Below are 18,592 nucleotides of genomic sequence, written 5' to 3'. Positions count from 1 at the left end.
CAAGTTCTTTCTGTCACTTCTTCCAAGAGCTTGGTCTGTGTCTTATCCACACCACAGCTTGTCAGTTTTAGGTTACTATTAAGTCACACCATGTGCCTGTAGAACTGTGGGAGACAAAATATGTATATATAGAAACACAGCTAAAGGGTTGCAAGTTTAATGCCTTTGCAGAATTACAGCTCAGCATTTTGAGATGTGGGATGCCAGTTAAATTTGTGGAGGATATGTTATGTAGCTTAAGTAGCTGCTAGACAGCCAATGCAGTTCTTTCAGCATAGGTTTAATATGTAGATTACTTGGTGTTCTGCTCAGCACCTTAGCTGTAGCATTCTACATGGGCCAAATCAGGCACAAATGCAGCCATTCTTCTAATTGTGAGGTCACCTATCCCATCTTGTAGGCAAGGATATCCAGTCCAGGAACATTAGTATGTAGAGAGATCTTGTAGAACCTTTGAGACTAACTGCAGAAAGAAGTGGGCAGCATGAGCTTTTGTAGACTTAAGTCTACTTCCTTAGATGTATTTGCTAAATGCATCTGAGGAAATAGACTTAAGCCTACGAAAGCTCATGCTGCCAATGTTTTTCTTTCAGTTAGTCTCAAAGGTGCTACAAGATCTTTCTACATATTGAAGATTATCATGGGAGAGGAAAGTGTCTCTCTCCTGTGCTTAAATCACGTTAATCACGTGATCAGGGGAAGGATTATCACACCCCTGCATTCTTCCCCCATCTGTAAACAGTAATGGACCTGTCATTGGGTATTAACTGATTCTACGGATTAACACAGCTATGTCTTTGGAACATTAGTAGTTACCATCCTAGTCAGACCTAGTACTGAATGATAAAAAAGAATCTAAGAGCACTCCCCAAACTATGTGGTTGGTCCTTCAGAAGGAGTTATTTTTATTATTTAATCTATATCCTGCCTTTCTTCCAGTACAGATCCAAGGTGGTGTACAACACCTTAAAAACACAATACAACATTAAAATACATGTTAACTGATTTAAAAACACAAAACAGCACTAAAGTAACATTTAAAAGATAATAATACCCCCCCCCCCCAATTAAAATCTATCGGTTGCCACCAAATGGCTCCTTTAATTTAAAAAAAAACCCCTTTATCTGCTGGTAGAATGACAGCAGGGTGGGGACCAACTTGGACCTGCAGGGGAAAGGCCTTCCACAACATGAGAACCGCCTCCGAGAAGGCTCACTTTTGCATCCACAGCAGATGTGCCTGAGATAGTGGTGGCATCAAGAGAAAACCTTTCCTCAAAGATCTTAGAGCATAGGCACTTAGGGAGATAGTTTTTCAAATAGCATGGACCCATGTCAAGAAGGGGTTTGAACATCAAAGCCAGCACTCAGTTCCATCCAGAAACGGATTGGCGACCAGTTTCAGCAGGTGGGTTATGTGCTCCTTTGTATTCTGCTCTAGACAGCAACCTGGCTGCAACATTTTGGACCAGGTGAAGTTTATGAACAGATTCCAAAGGCATTCCCATGTAGAATGCATTACAGTAATCCATATGGGATGTAATCAAGACATGTGTCACTAGTCAGATCTGATGTCTCAAGGAGTGGATGCAGCTGGCACACCAGTTTTAGCTGTGCAATGCACTCCTGGGTACTGCTGAAAAGTGGGTATCCAGGCTTAGATCTGAGTCCAGGAGCACACCCAAGCCTCAGACCTGAAATTTCAGGGAGCGTAACCCCTTCCAATACAAGACTCAATCCCTATTCCATGAACACGTCTGGATTGTTTATTTGCCCTTATCTGGTCCATTACCATCAGCGGACCTCAGCGTAGTAGAGACAGCTTTCTTGGAACTGGATGGGAAGGAGAGACAAAATTTTGCCCATTCAGAACAGATAAATAGTCCAATTCCCAAACTTAGGAACCTCAGCCCTACCAGGATTAATTTGTCCCTATCCACCTTGATACCATGTTCAGAAATATGAACATAGGAAATTGGTTCATTCCACTGCTTCCTTTAACCCAAGGGTGGACTGCCTGAGTCGTGCACCTTCCCCATGCCATTAAAAAAAGAAGTACAGATAGCGTCTCCATGGAATACAATTTAGAACAGGTGTGGGCAAAGGATGTTGTGTGAGCCCCACCTTTGGGGCTATAAAAGTGTATATTTGCAGTAATATTTTTTCAAAATTTGATTTTTGTCCAAAATGTCCTTTAGGGGCTGTGGGGGGCATTGACATGTTTATGGTCGAGGAGAGGCCTTTTTAAAAAGCCCTCTCATCATTTCCTGTTTGAGAAAAAGGCCTCTCTGGGGCTTAAAATGTCTCAGGGAGGGCAACATCTACCCCTGCATGTGTGTGCACGTCTAGCCTCCTACAACTGGACACCTGATTTAGCAGGAGAAAATAGCCCTTGAGTCATCTAAATTGCCCATCTCTGTTCATCTTATCCTGGTCAGCTGCTTAAGATGCAACTTGTGCAACTTGCACGAACCAACCATGATGCTTTGATTGAGAGTTCCTGCATGGCAGGGGGTTGGACTGGATGGCCCTTGCGGTCTCTTCCAACTCTATGAGTCTATGTGAGTTTTATTGTAAACAGAAAGTATTCCCTTCTATATACAGTATCTTTACAGGGATAAAGAGCCCCTTTTTCTAATCCCTTGGCTGTCCAACAATTAACTTGTTTCTGCAAAAATACAATAACTCATATTTGCCGTAAACATTTTATTTACAGAGGCAATATTTAAATAATACATACTGTGTAACTTGATTAAATTGCACTTGACTGTATATACCAAAGATTTTATAGTGACTTTTCCTTGTGCGTGTAACTGAAGATGGGTAAAGGAAGCAAGAGCAGCAGTATTCTTCTAAACCCATTACAAGGCTTTTCTAGTTAAGTATCAAATGGGACATCCATTTGCATGGCTGATAAAAGTTTACACTGCCAGGGAAGGCTTACAGATATAGGAAGCATGAAATCTAATATATTTGTTTTTGCATTCAATTTCTTTAGGACTCTGAAGAACTCCTGTGTTAGAAATTTACCCAATCATTTGAAATACCTTAAAATAAATATTTGAAATAAGCTGGTTTACATGCTTAAGTGGGCATTTGCAAAAAGTTTTGATGTATAGCCTTCACTGGAGTTTATCTTAACACGTATAAGAACTCTACATTATATACATACTACCTACCATTAAAAAACAAATAAATCCTTACACTGACGTTAATTTCAAAGTAAAAATGGACATGGGAAGAGTTGTGTAAAAGGAATTTGTTCTATAATGCTGAAAGCTGTAAACAAATTTCACTACCCCTATATCAATTTTGCTTTTAGCACCAATAAACGAATTTGAGATTCTTCATTTTAAGTTCAGTCAACAATACTATGAAACTCCTTTCTAAATAGAAAAGGCATTTATATCAAGGCCCCTTATCCAATACAAGGTGATCTGGGGAAAAGTGCAGCTAGTCCTTCATTCTTACTAATATTTGCAACTCCTGAAGTGGTTCAAGAACCCATTATGTTTAGAACTGACATAAATAGGTTTGCTTATTTTGTTGTTGTATGCGTGACTGTACTTAGTTTGCTCAATAAAGCACATTTACAGTACACAAAAGGGGGACATTGCTTGTAATACTGACATTAACATGCTAAGGAAGAGGGACTAGGAGAGAAGTGACCACAATTTAAAAGGAAACTATTAAATCAGCTACTACTCAGTGTTAACTGCACCTGAATAAGGGATCAGTAGTTACAATGCAAACACTGTTCTAAAAGTTGCCTGCTAAGAAGACAAGCCCTCCTCCCGACCACCATCTTGAGGGGAGAGGAGCAGGCCAGCAACAACAGGCCTCTGCCTGCAAAGAAGACAAGCCCTCCTCCCAACCACCATCTTGCTTGTCTTTATTTCATGTTGTTCAATTTTTATTGGTTTTTGTGAGGTTGTTTTTATGATGTGTTAATTTTTAATGACTCTGTGAACCGCTTTGATCACCTCGGAAAAGCGGTATAAAAATAAAACATCATATTATTATTATTATTATTAAAAGGCAGTGAGAGAGAAAAATCTTTCATGGGCTTGAGAGAGAAAATACCTAGTTCATGCCTGGAGCCAGCCAAGTGCTAAGAGGATTTTCGTACTTCCAGTTATACTAGCTCATGGAGAACTCTGGTTCTGATCTTCTCACACAGTAATTTACAAACTTTTAGCCAAATAGGCTTCTAGGTCAACACTCTTCATAATGAATCAGCCAGCTTATTTTTTAGAGCACATGTAAATTTGGACATCGATAATTTTCTGTTCCTGTTTAAAATACAAAAGGCATGGGAGATGGGTTGAAGACTGGATTTTCTTAACATCATGTGCAGAGGTTTCAGTGTGAATGGAGGTTTGAATGCATAAATACTTAAACCAAAGACTGTTTTATATTATAGGTACAATATAGAGGCTTGCTCCTGTAGCTACATCTTCTGAAGATGGGGATGTTTTTCCCTCTAGTGAAAATTGTTAGGGTGGGTGCACTCTCTTCTAACACCATTCTCTAATTCTTGTTCTTGCCTAAGTGCCATTCTCCCACCGCTAGCAGAATAATAAGGCTTTGTCAAAATTCCCCTTGGTGCATGGAGTGGTGGTTGTGGCATGTGGGGAACAGGAGGTTATGCTTTTTTAAAAAAAGCCCAGTGCCACTTGGATCACACCCATGATGCAGTTAAGCCTTTCAAAAAAATCACCTGGTGCCAATGGAAGCTGTTAAAAAAAACCCTTAACTGCTACATGACAAGGAGGTTGTTGGTTCTACAGGCAAGTCCTGGTGCTGTAGTATACTAACCTGTGGTTAGAAAGAGGTTTTTCCAACCAGCTGATAAGCTGCCACTCCAATATCCTAGAACCTATTTTCCTGTTTAGAAATATTAAAAAAGCAAGATCAAATAGCTGTTCAACAGAAAAAAGCAGGCCACTAATACTCTATAAATCAAAAACATGTTGAAAGGCAAGCATGACCCCACATCCTGAACTATGGTCATATTAAGGTCCGAAGACTACATTTCTAGTCATCTTGCTTCCTGAATCCCTGTTTTTCCACGGCAAAACAGTACTGAACTGAAATAGGAAGAGGAACACTTAGTATTTAAGACATGTGGGAAAGTGAGAGGCAACCTGATCTGATACAGCCCTCAATCTAGATTCAAAAATTCTGCACAAGCAATTTGTCCTTCCCTTAACAATCTGCTAGATGGAGTGGAAAGGGTGTGAAGTCCCATATTTTTGGCACTGGCCTTACTTGCTACTAGCACAGGACCTCTGAGGTTATCCCTGAGGAAATGCATCTCAACATGAAAAAATATGACCTCCCCTAATTTCATAGATTTTATCAGTTGCTATTTAGGGCTCGCCCCTTACCATACTTGCCTTCCTCATTCCACAGTTCTATACTAGTGTTTAACAAGCTGAGGGAAGGGTGCTAGTTTAGATACCTCTTCCTCTACCTGCTTCTATAAATCGCTCACCATCAGTTTGCAGAGAAGTGGCAGCTGGAACCTCAAAATGGAGGTGGCCAATTCACTAGCCAAACCCCAAACTGTTGCAAAATAAATGAACTCCTCTCCCCATAGGCAGTGGTCTACTGCCATGTCTCCCCCTAGCTTCAGAAAGAATAAGGCGAGGAATAACTGCTCAGGCACTTGGCAGCAGGTAAGTGCCATCCTGCAAAAAATAACAACAGAATGTGGCTTGTGTAGGATACTAGTAGATGAAATGTTCATTATCTATTTGAAAGTGGGATTCAGTGCAAGTTTACGGTAATTTACAACTTGGGAGTGTATACCTCAGCTACAAACTTCTGCTTATTGATGAAAGACTTGTTAGAACAACTTGCAATCTAAAATTTCTGGTGGAGTCCAACTTCTCTTTCCAAGATATGATTAACTTGTTGAGTTACCACTGAAGAAAACCACAGCAGATACTCAGGGAAGTAGAGAGAACATCAACTAAAAATCCATTCAGTTTTACAACAGCAAACGTTAGTATATGGACACAGAACACATTAAAAAGATACAGCAGACAACATGGATTTTTCACATTCCAAGGTGAGGTTCCAGAATTAAAATTCATCAGAGGAATTTCATATGCATGCATTTTAGAGAACATTTCCTCAGCTTATTAGAATATGACCATGCTCAGGCCAAACTCAGTGTATCAGTAGCTTGAATAAAAGTGCTCCATGTACATATCTATAAGTTCCAGCTCTATTACCCCGATACAGGGTGACATGAATTACTTCACTGCCCGCATTTGAACAGAAAGTTATTTGGCTGTTCAACTGGCTTGGAAATGTCTATTAGCATACCATCCATAATAGAGAGAAGATTCATAGGATCAGCCACTTTAGGCTGCACGCTTTGTGTGATCAACACATTCATTGTCACAACTTCGTTGCATGGACAAAATTCTGAAAAATAAAGAAAATCCATTTCAAAAGACAAGCCATGCTCTTATGATGTACTTCTGCAAAGGAAGCCATCTAAATCAAGAGGAGTGTAACAAAGAGACAAAGATAGAAAAGGTGGACTTTGTGTCACGTCTAGGAAGATGCAAAGTACAGCTAGTAGCATAACGATATATTGTATGAGAATGTGGCATCTATCTTGTGGCATGAAAAATCTCCAGTGGAAATAATGTTGTTGCCAACATCACATACATTTCAGATGGAAAAACATGCTTAATGAAAAAAAAAAAAAATTCCTGGATGGAAATAGCTACAAAAATGCGAATTTCAAATGCATTATCAGTGTGCACTGAAGCATGGGGAGACCACCATTTTCTTTCCAGCAGAAGGGAAGAATCAAAAAGAGACTTTAAATCCTTCACAATAGTCCAGAAGGTACTGCATTATTATTATTATTAACCTTTATTTATAAAGCGCTGTAAATTTACACAGCGCTGCACATATAATCTTTTTAATTGGACGGTTCCCTGCCCTCAGGCTTACAATCTAAAAAGACACGACACAAAGGGAGTGGTGGTGGGGAAGGGGCCTCTCTAGTAGGATAATACATATAAAATACATAGCAATACAGGAAATGATTCAATAAAACAGGCAAGAAAAGAACATCAAATAGCAAGTGACAATTATGCAATGCCTAGGAACGCTGCCCTGAACAGGATGGTCTTCAACTCCGTTTTGAAGCTGGTTAAAGAAGTGATGGCTCTTGCTTGCGGGGGAAGAATATATGAATACCTTGTGAAGGAGGCATGAGTAGATACCAGGAGGAAAAGTGAGGGTTTTTTTGTTTTGTTTTTAATGTTGTTACTACAGGCTGAATATGTGCACTGTACCCCTTAAATTGATTCTACTCTCCCCTTTTACAATGGAACGCCCACAACACTTTTCTCAATAATGACAATCAGACTGCATCACATACAATTCCACAATGTGGGGCCAGAAATAAAAGAATAGGATTAAGGAATTCAGCTGTTGTGTGATAGCAGTAGTCTTCACAGGAAAAGATTTTGCTAAGCCAAAATAGAAGGAAGTCTGCAAGATAGGAAGCGTGCAAGACATTTTATTTGCCTATTGTCAATCAGCTAGTGTTGCATAGTGGTTTGAGTGTTGGACTCAAATCCCAGCTCAGTCATGAAAACTCACTGGGTGACTTTGGGCAAGCCTCTCTCTCAAAGTCTCAGATAAAGGCAAAGACAAATCTCTTAACAAACCTTGTCAAGCAAATCCTGTAACAGGATCATTTTAGGGTCACCTATTGCAAAACGTACAGATAAGCAATCACCATTTAGGAATTGTATGTCAGGGTCACGAAGATGGTATTTCAAACACTTTGCTTAACAGAGATGGATAAAAACAACTAGCCAGCGTACTATAATAGTTTCTGTGTTGGACTACAACTCATAGGAAGAACTTCCTTTCAACCATGAAAACCTTTAGCAAGTCACACTCTCAGCTTCAGTGGTAAACCACCTCTGAATAAATCTTGCTGAGAAATCTGTATGATAGGGTCACCATTGTTCAGTGGTATGGCAAATATGGTTTGTACATGGTCCCACATTCAATTCCAGGTAGGCTTGAAAAAAATTCTTGACGGAAACTAGGACAACTTTGCTGCCAGCCAGTGAAGACAATAATGAGCTGGATGATCTGAATAAATAATAATAATAATAATAATAATAATAATAATAATAATAATTTTTTTATTTCTATCCCGCTTTTTGCCAAGCAATCAAAGCGGCGTACAGCAAGTTAAAACTACAACTATATATACACAGTACCCCCCCCCCCCCCTTAAAACAAGATTAAACAGTATAAGATTAAACTGATGAAAGAGAAGTTAGCATGACTAGTGAGCATCCAAGAGTCAAAGGGGCTGCATACTGGGAACTGGTGATCTGAGAATTTCAATGATGACTCAGAATAAAAGTTCCAAGTCATCAACAATACACCTTCTCATGGATAATGAACAGCCAGCAATTAGAAAACAAAAAAAGAGGAAAATCTGCCATACAAAAACTGCCCTACCTTTGTGTGTTAGTGCGTAGTATGGTCGGGGCAAGGCTTGCTATGTCTATACTGCATTATGTACACAGTAGATTGATGCCACCAGTATAACATCACCACTGCAAGGATGTGCCAGACTTGATGACTAGAGCCGAGGTAGTTTAACTGCCCTTTGGGAAAGAAGGCACATGAGGTTAGTGGAAAAAAAGGAATGGGGAGATTACACACATTTTATTCAGTTGGATACTGCTTTGTTTGTATCCGAGCACCCATTCATATTTATTTCTATCTGAATGATTTAAAACCGAGACCCATTCCTATTCTGTGCAGCCTTTTGGCTAAGATCAAGTGTAGTATCTGTGTGAAAGGTACCTGATACACTTCTGAAAAGCTAGGGAACACTGACTTCCTAGGGAACTATTCCTGGACAACACCCACCTCTTCTTGTCTTGGTTGTCAGTTCCCAAAGCATCTGGCTGTCCAGTGTAGGAAGAAGATGAACTACCAGTACATGAAACTTTCAATATGATTCAGTTTGTGGGGAAATACTTTGATGCACATCATGTGTCTTTTAGCATGTACAGGTTCACACAACATGGAATTAACTTTGGCCTACACAAAGGCAGGGCTTTGTTATAATAATACCAAGATTCCTGTAGATCTACTTTCAGAGGCTACACATACACACCACAACTTCAGCACAAATATGCTGATTCCTATTTTCCTGTCAATATTATTAAGGTTCAAGAGCTGCTATGTCATGTGCCTTAAGCAATTTAGCTAAAGAATATCTCTACCTGGAAAATATCTTTCTGGAACTTTGGAAACGTAGAAGAGAAATGCTACTGTGGCTATCAAGTACATCACAATCACACGGGGGGCAAATTCCTGAAAGAAAAAAAGCAGAGTTAGTTGTGGCATTTAACTGCCTTTGAGTCGATCTTGACTCATGGCTACCCTATAGATGAGACCTCTCCATGACCCCCTGTCCTTCACTGTTCTGCTTAATTCCTGCAACCACATATCCGTGGTCCATCCATCTGGCATGTGGACATTCTGGATAACATTGTTACTTTCATGCACTTACTTCCAGCGCTAGTGCTGAAGGTTACTTTTTATTTTCCAAAAATAAATCTATTTGACACAACCTAAGAAAAGACAAAGCTATTAAATTCATTATTTATGGATTCCCCCCCCCCCCCCCGACATTTGAAGCTGTGTTGATTTAGAAAAAACTTTCCAACTAAGGTAAACGACAGAGTCCTAAGCCACTTTATCTGGAAATACATCTCAAAAAAAGTTAATGGAACTTCTTCAGAAACCAATACAGGCAGTCATGGGATGCAAGCCCAGTACCTCTCAGCTTACCTGTACAATAGATGCAGTGACACCTCCATTGAGACAAATCCAATGGATGGTAGGAATGATGCCATAGCCTGATACAGAGCAGAAGATAACTGAGCGTAGCCTTTGCCACTGCTGAGTGAGGTAACTTGGGTGGATCTGAGCAAAGAATACTGCCAATATCATGGCGAGGACAGTGATCAAGTACACTTGACGCCAGTACTGCAAAAGGAATTAAAAAAATGGGTCAAGATGTGATATGTACCACAGGAGAAGGGAATCTGTCATGAATTCTAATGTGCGCCCAAGGAGCTTTAATGGCTAGGCATAAAGATCATTTTAACATCTAAACATCAGAATCCTGTTTAAAAACCTGTATTCTACTTTTGACAATTCAGTTATATACTGTTTGATTTAATGTTACATGTGTGTGTGCTATGTGCTTTGAAGTCATTTCTGAATTATGATAACCCTAACATACAGTATATGAAATCCCTGATTAAGAGAGCTTACCCTGAATATGATTATCCCCCTCAACAACCAATGAACCTATTTTTATTATTCATTATGAACCAGGTTAGGAATGTTAGATTAGTCTTAAATTTCAGTTTATTATAAGGAATAAATTCTTCATTTTGTAGATACCCTGAACTGTATTCATATGCATTAACATTAAGAAAATGCCATTCTACCTCACAGCAGCATTTAATGGAATGTAAGATAATTTCTATAGGGAGGATTAGATTATTTATGTTGCTCCTAGCAATTGCCATAAATGATTAGATACATTCAAATAAACAATTCAAACAATTCAAACAATTAATTTATTGATTTATTCACTGAGGCAACTGAGGTAAAAAGCATTAGAACAGCTGCATAGGACCAAAAGTCCACCCACTGTAGCATTTGTTGTTGTGTGCATTCAAGTAGCTTCTGGCTTATAGCAATTCTAACATGATCCTATGATAGGGTTTCTTGGCAAGATTTGTATGGGTGGGGTTGCCTTTGCCCCCTCAGAGGCTGAGAGAGTGTAACTTGCCTAAGTCGGCGCGCACACAGCACAGCTTCAGCATAAGCTGAAAGCCGCACTGTATATTCATCCTGGATCAAAACTCCTGTGCCTCCTTTCTTTCCCTTTCTTCATAAGAAACCACTTTCAACTGAAATTATAAGGGTTCCTACACACCACCTTAAATAATTATTTGTGCCAGACAAGTTGTGTAACTAATACAAGGTGGAGTAGCCAAAACAATGAATGAAAAGCAACAACAGAGAAAGCAAGGCTACATTAGTTAACATGAATGCCAACTTACATTATTGCAATAAAATGCGTAAAAGACTCCAGACACATAACAGCCCAGGATACCAATAGAAATTCCTGCATAATCCAGTGCCATCCATCGTCGACTCGTCTTCTCTGAGCGATGACAACAGAAGAGGTGATACCCTACTGAGCAAAGCATACAGACCTATAGAAACATTCAAACAGATTCACATTAATTTCCTCTACTTTCATGGGAGTCAAGCAACATTGTACCCTTTAGCAAACTGTATTAAATTGGCTTATTCTAGGGAAATTCTAGCAGTGCATTGGCCATATGATATTAGTAAAGCATTTTGCACTTTTTGATACTAGAATCAAGGTAAGATACTGTCATCTGACTGGAATATGTTGAGTAGGACTGCACTATTTCATTATTTAAATAACTGCACCATTTCACTATTTAATTAATTCATTTAATCAAAGCCATTGACTAAAGAGGCACACCTGCATAATCAGGCAGCAAGGACTTACAGTATTTCTACTTACAAAAGTTGCAGGTAGTAAGCCCTACCTTACAGTGTGTTATCTCTCGTCTCACACAAGCAGATACAGTATGTCTATTCTTTGATATTTGCTGCATTCACACTTGTGTCAACTAGCACAGAAAGCATACTTGCCCCTCAAAACCATGTTTTTACCAAATGCAAATTAATTAAATTTGTATTTGGGTAAATTTAGTATGAATTAATAAAATGCTAATGGTTAATAAGTTACATTTTATAAGCTCAATCAGTGAAGATCCATTAGTCATAGGTCAGCCTTAATTTTAAGAAATCTTGGAAGAATGGAGGTCTGCTCCATTCTTTTCTTCTTTTCATGTTCCTTTGATTTATGCATATCTAAAAACAGATAATCTCAGAGTCTTCACACGTTTTTGACTGGCAAGTGTAAAGAAAATATGAACAAAAACACTGTTTGAATGAAATGTTCATCTGGCAAGTGAACCTTGCCTTTATAGGCAAGTCAAAGATTTTGGTGATTAGGGCCTCCCCTTGTAGAACTAAGGACGAAATTCACACTGTATCAAGCAGATCTCACACCCATGTATGCACACTGTATTCAACAGACTTTACTCCCATGTATTAGATGCTCCACATCTATTGCCTTTCTCCCACAGAAATGGTCAGCCATATCTTTCCATGGCAGATCAAGAGAGAATGTCTGTGGCTCAAGACTTTTCTCTCTAGCTTAGGGAGGGGAAGTGAGCATGAACTTTCTTCACTGTTGCAGCAAGATTTCTGAAGAGAGGAAGGTTTGGCTTACTCTTGCCAAAGGGCAATGGCACACAGAACTATGGAGTCCTAGTTTGCCCAGTTTAGGTAGTCTACATCTCCGGTTGAACCACAAACACAGGGTAAAATTATCTTGCTTTACTCTGTCTATTATCTTTACCCCATACCTTATTCAAAATAACTGCACAATGGTTTGCAAATTAATAGGAGTGTTTTAATTTGGAAAACGTGTACTGCACCATTCCAGTGTATCTGTATCACTCCAGACAGGTTACTAGCAACAGCAAGCAGTATGGAAACAAAGAGGCTCACAGATAAGATATAAAAGAGGGCTAATTACAGAAAAGTCAACAGTCTGGAACACCACACCCTTCCTTGTGTTAAGAATGTTTTCTCCACATGGCAAACAAACAAACCATTCTCCCAAATACATGGTAATGATTTCCATCAGTCACTGTGATTCTACAGCAAAACATAAGCTGTGGAACATTGCTCTACTGCTCTACTGTATTACAGTATTTTATAAACTGCATTAAGGTGTTTTTTTTAAAAAAAAAGATTCAGAAAATTTAGAAGCACAAGCTGAGGAGCCTGGAAAGCAATTCCTCCACTGGTGCTGGAGTACAGATGAGTCCAACAATTGATGTCAGACACTGTCCACACATACACACATTTTCCCCTGGTTAGGCTGGAATTTAGAAAGGAACTTACTTGAAAGCAGAAGAGACAAACAGAACAAATCACAAAATCTTCTCTGGAGGCACTTGCCAAAGGCAATACAGAAGTCATGTCATATATGCCCAAAGTGAAGAAAAGGAAGAAGCCAAGTAAGTGACTCCAGATGTTGACTGTCTCATTGGATAAAATGAACAGGCTGCAAAATAAAAGAGGAAAGCACCATGACTGACTTGCACATAGTCAAACAAACTTTGTTATTGGCTTTCCAATTCCATACTCCAAACAATTCTATAGTCCAGACTGCATACTTGCTCTGAAGAAAATTTATGTATCCTGCCCTCCAGCCTACATGTTCATGTGATTTTTTTTCTGCCATGGTGTGCAAAATATTGGCCACACACAGCCCTAAGCCATAAAAATAGCCATTGTGGTGACAAATGGCAAACCATTTTTCTTTTAAAGTCAGTCCTACATGTTTCACACATCTTCAAGAAGCTCAATGTATGTTTCAAAGTGTTAGCCATCAGGTAAACAAACTGTGGATAGTGCTTCTGGTAAAAATAGTACTACTGTAAGGCTTCCAGGAACAAGAGGCAGAAGAGGGGAAAAGGAAGGTGTTTGCTTTTTGATTTATAGGGCTGTGGCCAGCAGCTCAGTCTTCTGTTTTCTGTTAATACCTGCATTTTTGGAGAATAAACCTGAGTTGCTTCAGGCAGGAAGCCAACCATCATCAAGAACCACATACCAAGTCATACCACTTATTTTGTACAATGCTCTTTTTGGTTAAAGGGTGGCATATGCATGATATAGATTTATAAAATAAATAAATACAAAGGGATTCCAATTCAAAAATCACAGACATAATGCCCATTAAGGTACATCACACTACAACCCCTGCCCACACTTTGCCTCAGTGAAAGCATGGACATGCTGCATATGAGAAATGGATTGCTTCCATTTTCTCTTTAGCTGAAGTAACAAGTCTTCTCTGACCATACTCTTTGAAAGTTATGTTCAGTACAGACAAAAATGAAGTACTATTCCACATGGAGAATTATATTAAATTTAACTGTACCCTGCTATATTACTATAATTTATAAAAAATGTGACAGTTATATCAGTTGTAGTACAGAGAAATAATTATATTAAATTTTATAGATACAATTATGGAATGTAAATGTAAAGAGATAAAAGCACTTTAAAATGTAGCATGGCTTCACTGTAGACTAGTTGGCAAATTTATATCCGAACTACTTAGAACAATTCCAAACCTTTTTATGCACAGCCTGGAAGGCAAGTAGGCTCTGTAGCCATCTGTGATGTAAGGATTGTCCTTAAGAAATACTGGGATCTGTTCGTAAGTGTATAGGCGAATTCCTCGAGGCACCAAAACAGGCCAGTACTGATAGCTCCCCAGCTCAATGTAATGAGCACTCTTCAGAAGTTTCTGATGCATTTCAGTAGTGTTTCAGTCTTCAACCAAGGCAACAGTAAAAAAAATATGGAATAATATTCAAGGCATCTGGCTTCTGAAGTCACTTATCTGTAAACAAACAAACACAAAAAGACACCAAATGGCTTAATATTGTTCTGCAAGACATCCAGTTCTACCTTTCACCCACCTCTCACAATACACAGAGATCTTGCAAGTGAATCAGTGAAAGAGGTGTTTCTTACCAAGACAAAAAACCTAAAAAAGATCATTATTAGCAGCCCTTAAAGCAAACTAAAATTAAATAAATAAACTTTTAACTCTGCAGATTGAAACACTAGATTCCTTGTGCTCCTTTTTTGGAGAGAGCAAAGGTACACTGTATCTTAAACAAAAAGCTAAAGATCATGCTACACAACATATTAGGTATCAGGAACATTTTTGGTTATTCAAACTAACACAACTCTTCCAACAACCAGTTATCAAAACACCTAGAAAGAATTTACTGACATATGCACTTGACTGGATAAACTGGCCATAAGGCAGCAATCCTGTATCCACCAACATAAACTGTTCTGAACACTTTTTAATAATAATAATTATAACAATAAATCTCTATAGAACTGCTAAGAATTATTACTGTCTTGATTACTAGCACAAAGAAGTTGCATCTCATTTGAATCCCACAGGTAAATGTATGCATAACAGAGCTGCTGGGCAATGCAAGACAAAGCTGTATGTATGTTTTCTTTGATTGTTAAAGTTACAGCTACATTTATAAGGAGGGAAATACACAGGACAAGGGATGGCAAGGTGCAGCCCTCATGATGTTATTGGACTGCAACTCCCATCAGCCCCTACAGCAGATACAATAGTGATTAGTGCTGGAAATTGATCTTCAAAGTCTGGAGAATCACACCTTGCCCATGACCTAGCCTATGTTCATGGGGCTCATCCCTTACAATAAACTGACCAAATGTATTTGTGTAGCTGGTTATCTGTCACATTACCTGTAAAGGCAAGATCAGAAGAAAGAGCCCCAAGTTGCACATGGCACATAAAACATGCGTATGTGTGTCAGTCGGGTGGAGAGAATAAGAGCAATGGATTCATATACTGTATAGCCTTAAAGAAAGGGACTGGGTAAGAAAATGTGGATTGGAAATGAGCCATTTTTGAAACTGATGTCAAAAGCACTGGGGCCTGTTGGGCACAATTGAGGATATTTTAGAACTGAAACAGTTTACCTATTAATTTATGAACTCTTTAATGCCCAGGAACCATTCAAAAACAGATGGCAGCCAGGCTGATCACTGGCAAAACTAGAAGTGACCGTATTACACCTATTCTGAAATCTCTTCACTGGCTGCCTACTGGTTTCCAGGCGCAGTACAAGGTGTTGGTGATGGGTCCAACCTACATAAGGGATTGCCTACTTCCGTGCAATCTGCCCTGCACTCTCAGGTCCTCTGGGAGGAATTTATTGCAACCCATAAAAACCAGACTAACGGCAGCCTCCCAGAGGATGCTCTCTGCTGCCGCTCCCAGACTATGGGACGCCTTTCCGGAGGAGATCCCTCAAATAACCTTTAAACAAGCTGTCAAAATGGATCTCTTCCGGCAGGCCTTCCCAGAATAGTTCAGTCTAATTTCTGTACTCTCCCTACTTTATGTAAGCACTGCCTCTACTAGAAAACTGCTGTCATTTTAACAGGTTGAATTTTTAAACAGTATTGTATTTGATCCTTTTTTAAAGGGGGGGGGGTTCAATTTATTTACTGAGAGTGTGTATCATTCCAACATATTCTAGTCATGTAAGCCGCCTTGACTGCTGCAGGGCATAAGAATAAAGTTTATTCATTACTATTTATTGAAAGCGACTTCAGAGGAGGCGGCACTCACCTGCAAGCGAGGCATTCCTAGATGGCCCAGGCCCCAGAAGAGCCTCAGAGGAATTCTCTCCCTCTCTCTCTCTCTCTCTAGAGGCTGCTCCGGAGTCCATCGTTATTCCAGAAATGGCACTGAAAGCAAAATGCAAAAGAGATTAGATTACTTCCCACTGACTTGTGGGATCCCTCCCAGACAATGATGTCTGGATGCGCAGTTGTTCTCACTGAGGATGCTTCATGCCCCAAACGCTTGTGGCCCCAGCCTCTCTCTCTCTCTCTCTTTTATCCATCCCCTTCAAAGGCACATCAGAGAATGAGTGGCAAGGGATGCCACGAGAAACTACAGCTCCCAAGGTTCCCTAGCACTGCGCCGGGGCAGTTAAAGCAGCCCGAACTGGTATTCTTTCCGCAGCGTGTTTGGGACCTAAGTGCAGTCAATAGGCATTGTTCCCACAGTGGAGGGGGATACCTTTCCAGGGCTGAAAGACTACAACTCCCACAATCCCAGCGCAAGCGCAAATGCGGCGGGGGATTATGGGAGTTGGAGTCCAACGGATCCGGAGGGCCCCAGGTTGAGGGGAAGCGGCGTCACAGGACCCTCCCCGCCTTCCGTACCTCTCGGCTTATTCGCTCTCTCAGCGGCCCAAGCCGCCTGTGCTCCCCGCGCATCACGCTCAGAAATGAACCAAGAGCCGCCGCCGTTCGCTCCTCCTGTTTGTTTGCTTGCCGGCCAAACTCCGCCCCTCTAGTTGCGCAATCAGCGAGCGACAGTCACGTGCCTGTCCCCCCCCCCGACCAAACCCCCGCCCCTCCCAGGCGGCGCTCCAATCAGGTGCCCGATACACAACTCACGCTCCGCCCACCCAGCCGTCCACGTGCAGGGAACGTGCGTGCGTGCGTGCTTACGTAGTCGCTCTAGCTCTCTCGCGCGCCGGAGTGAAATGTTAAGCGGCGGGTGGTTAGGAATGGCGTCGCGCATGCGCAGATGGAGCGGCTTTGTAATTGATTTCTAAAGAGCTGCGTCCGCACTGCGGAAACAATCCATTTTGATACCGCTTTAGCTGCCTTTTCCCCGTGCTATGAAATTCTGGGAGTGGTAGTTTTGGGAGACATGTAGCCTTCTCTCTGCCAGAGAGCTCTGGTGCCACAACAAACACGGTCTGAAAATAGTAAATACTAAAAAATCTTATATATATATATAAATATATATATATAATATTTTATATGATGTTACATATAATGTTTCATATAATATATATATAATTATATAATGTTTATCTATCTATTTATATATATATTTACACGTGTGTGTGTATATATATATATTTACATATATATGTTAGTATTTAATATTTTCAAGTATACACCTATATATATAAATATATTATGTAAAATATACATATAATATATATATATTTCACACTTACACACATATATATTACATTATATATATATTATATGAAATATACAATTATAATTTAAGTAAGATATATATTATATATAAATATATAAGGTAAAATCTACATAATATATATATATATATATGTAATATATTTTAAACATACACACACATATATATTTACATATGTATATTAGTATTTAATATTTTCAAACACATATAAGTGTTATGTAAAATATACATATAATATATAAATATATATATGTAATATATTTCAAACATATACACACACACATATATATATTACATTATATATATGATATGAAATATATAATTATAATTTAAGTAAGATTTTTTCCCTTAATGTTACTCCTACTCCTATTACACCCCAGAAAGCGAAACAACATTGGAGACTGCTACTTTCTATGGCCATATCTGTGAGCATAGTATTAGCAGGGCTGGGGAGTAGGACTAAAAGAGGTGTTTGCATGTACAAAATAATAATAGGAATAAGGAGTAAGAGATATGTATTTCATTACTCCTTATTCCTACTCCTATCCCTGCAAAAACCCCTTACTAGTCCTTACTCCAACTCCAGCCCTGCTAATACTATTCTCATAGATGTGACCATAGAAAGTAGCAGTCTCCAATGTTGTTTTGCTTTCTGGACAGAGCTGCAATTTTAGTTAACTCTTTCAAAGGGAAACAAAAGTATACAAGTTTGAAAGTGATTAATTATAGTCCAGCTTTCATCAGCTGAACAACAAAAGCATTGGCCAGATTATTATTTTAAATCTG

At 39.4% G+C, this 18,592-nt stretch overlaps 1 protein-coding gene across 4 annotated transcripts; it reads right to left on the bottom strand.

Moving 5' to 3' along the window:
* Window positions 1-18: 18 nt before the first annotated feature.
* Window positions 19-17,125, bottom strand: LOC149313204 (progestin and adipoQ receptor family member 3). 4 transcript variants are annotated; one of them, XR_016281360.1, is made up of 10 exons: window positions 17,011-17,125; window positions 16,409-16,527; window positions 14,346-14,617; window positions 13,108-13,270; window positions 11,154-11,309; window positions 9,865-10,062; window positions 9,294-9,384; window positions 8,518-8,666; window positions 4,819-6,438; window positions 19-104 (listed from the first exon to the last, which is right to left on the bottom strand). XR_016281360.1 is itself a non-coding variant. In XM_089526266.1 (9 exons), exons 3-8 carry the CDS (start codon window positions 14,528-14,530, stop codon window positions 8,527-8,529), a joined length of 933 nt encoding a protein of 310 aa, XP_089382392.1. In that variant the 5' UTR covers window positions 14,531-14,617; window positions 16,409-16,527; window positions 17,011-17,125; the 3' UTR covers window positions 2,701-8,139; window positions 8,518-8,526. The 4 variants fall into 4 exon arrangements, 2 of the variants coding, with proteins under 2 accessions (XP_089382392.1, XP_089382391.1); XR_016281361.1 differs by lacking the exon at window positions 19-104 and having other exon boundaries at window positions 2,701-4,887; window positions 6,337-6,438; XM_089526266.1 differs by lacking the exon at window positions 19-104 and having other exon boundaries at window positions 2,701-8,139.
* Window positions 17,126-18,592: the final 1,467 nt, after the last annotated feature.

The sequence above is a fragment of the Sceloporus occidentalis genome, unplaced genomic scaffold, assembly GCF_023333645.1.
Source record: "Sceloporus occidentalis isolate IW3139 unplaced genomic scaffold, rSceOcc1.0.p SCAF_5, whole genome shotgun sequence".
NCBI lineage: Eukaryota > Metazoa > Chordata > Lepidosauria > Squamata > Phrynosomatidae > Sceloporus > Sceloporus occidentalis.
The sequence above is the reverse complement of the archived record's forward strand: the minus strand, read 5'-3'. Positions and strand labels throughout refer to the sequence as shown.

Coding starts and splice junctions, on each gene's coding strand:
- LOC149313204 (XM_089526266.1), bottom strand. CDS start 14,530: ATGCATCAGAAACTTCTGAAGAGTGCTCATTACATTGAGCTGGGGAGC. Junction 13,271..14,345: donor TCCAGGCTGTGCATAAAAAG/GTTTGGAATTGT, acceptor TTTATTTTGCAG/CCTGTTCATTTTATCCAATG. Junction 8,667..9,293: donor TCCAGAAAGATATTTTCCAG/GTAGAGATATTC, acceptor TCTTTCCCAAAG/GGCAGTTAAACTACCTCGGC.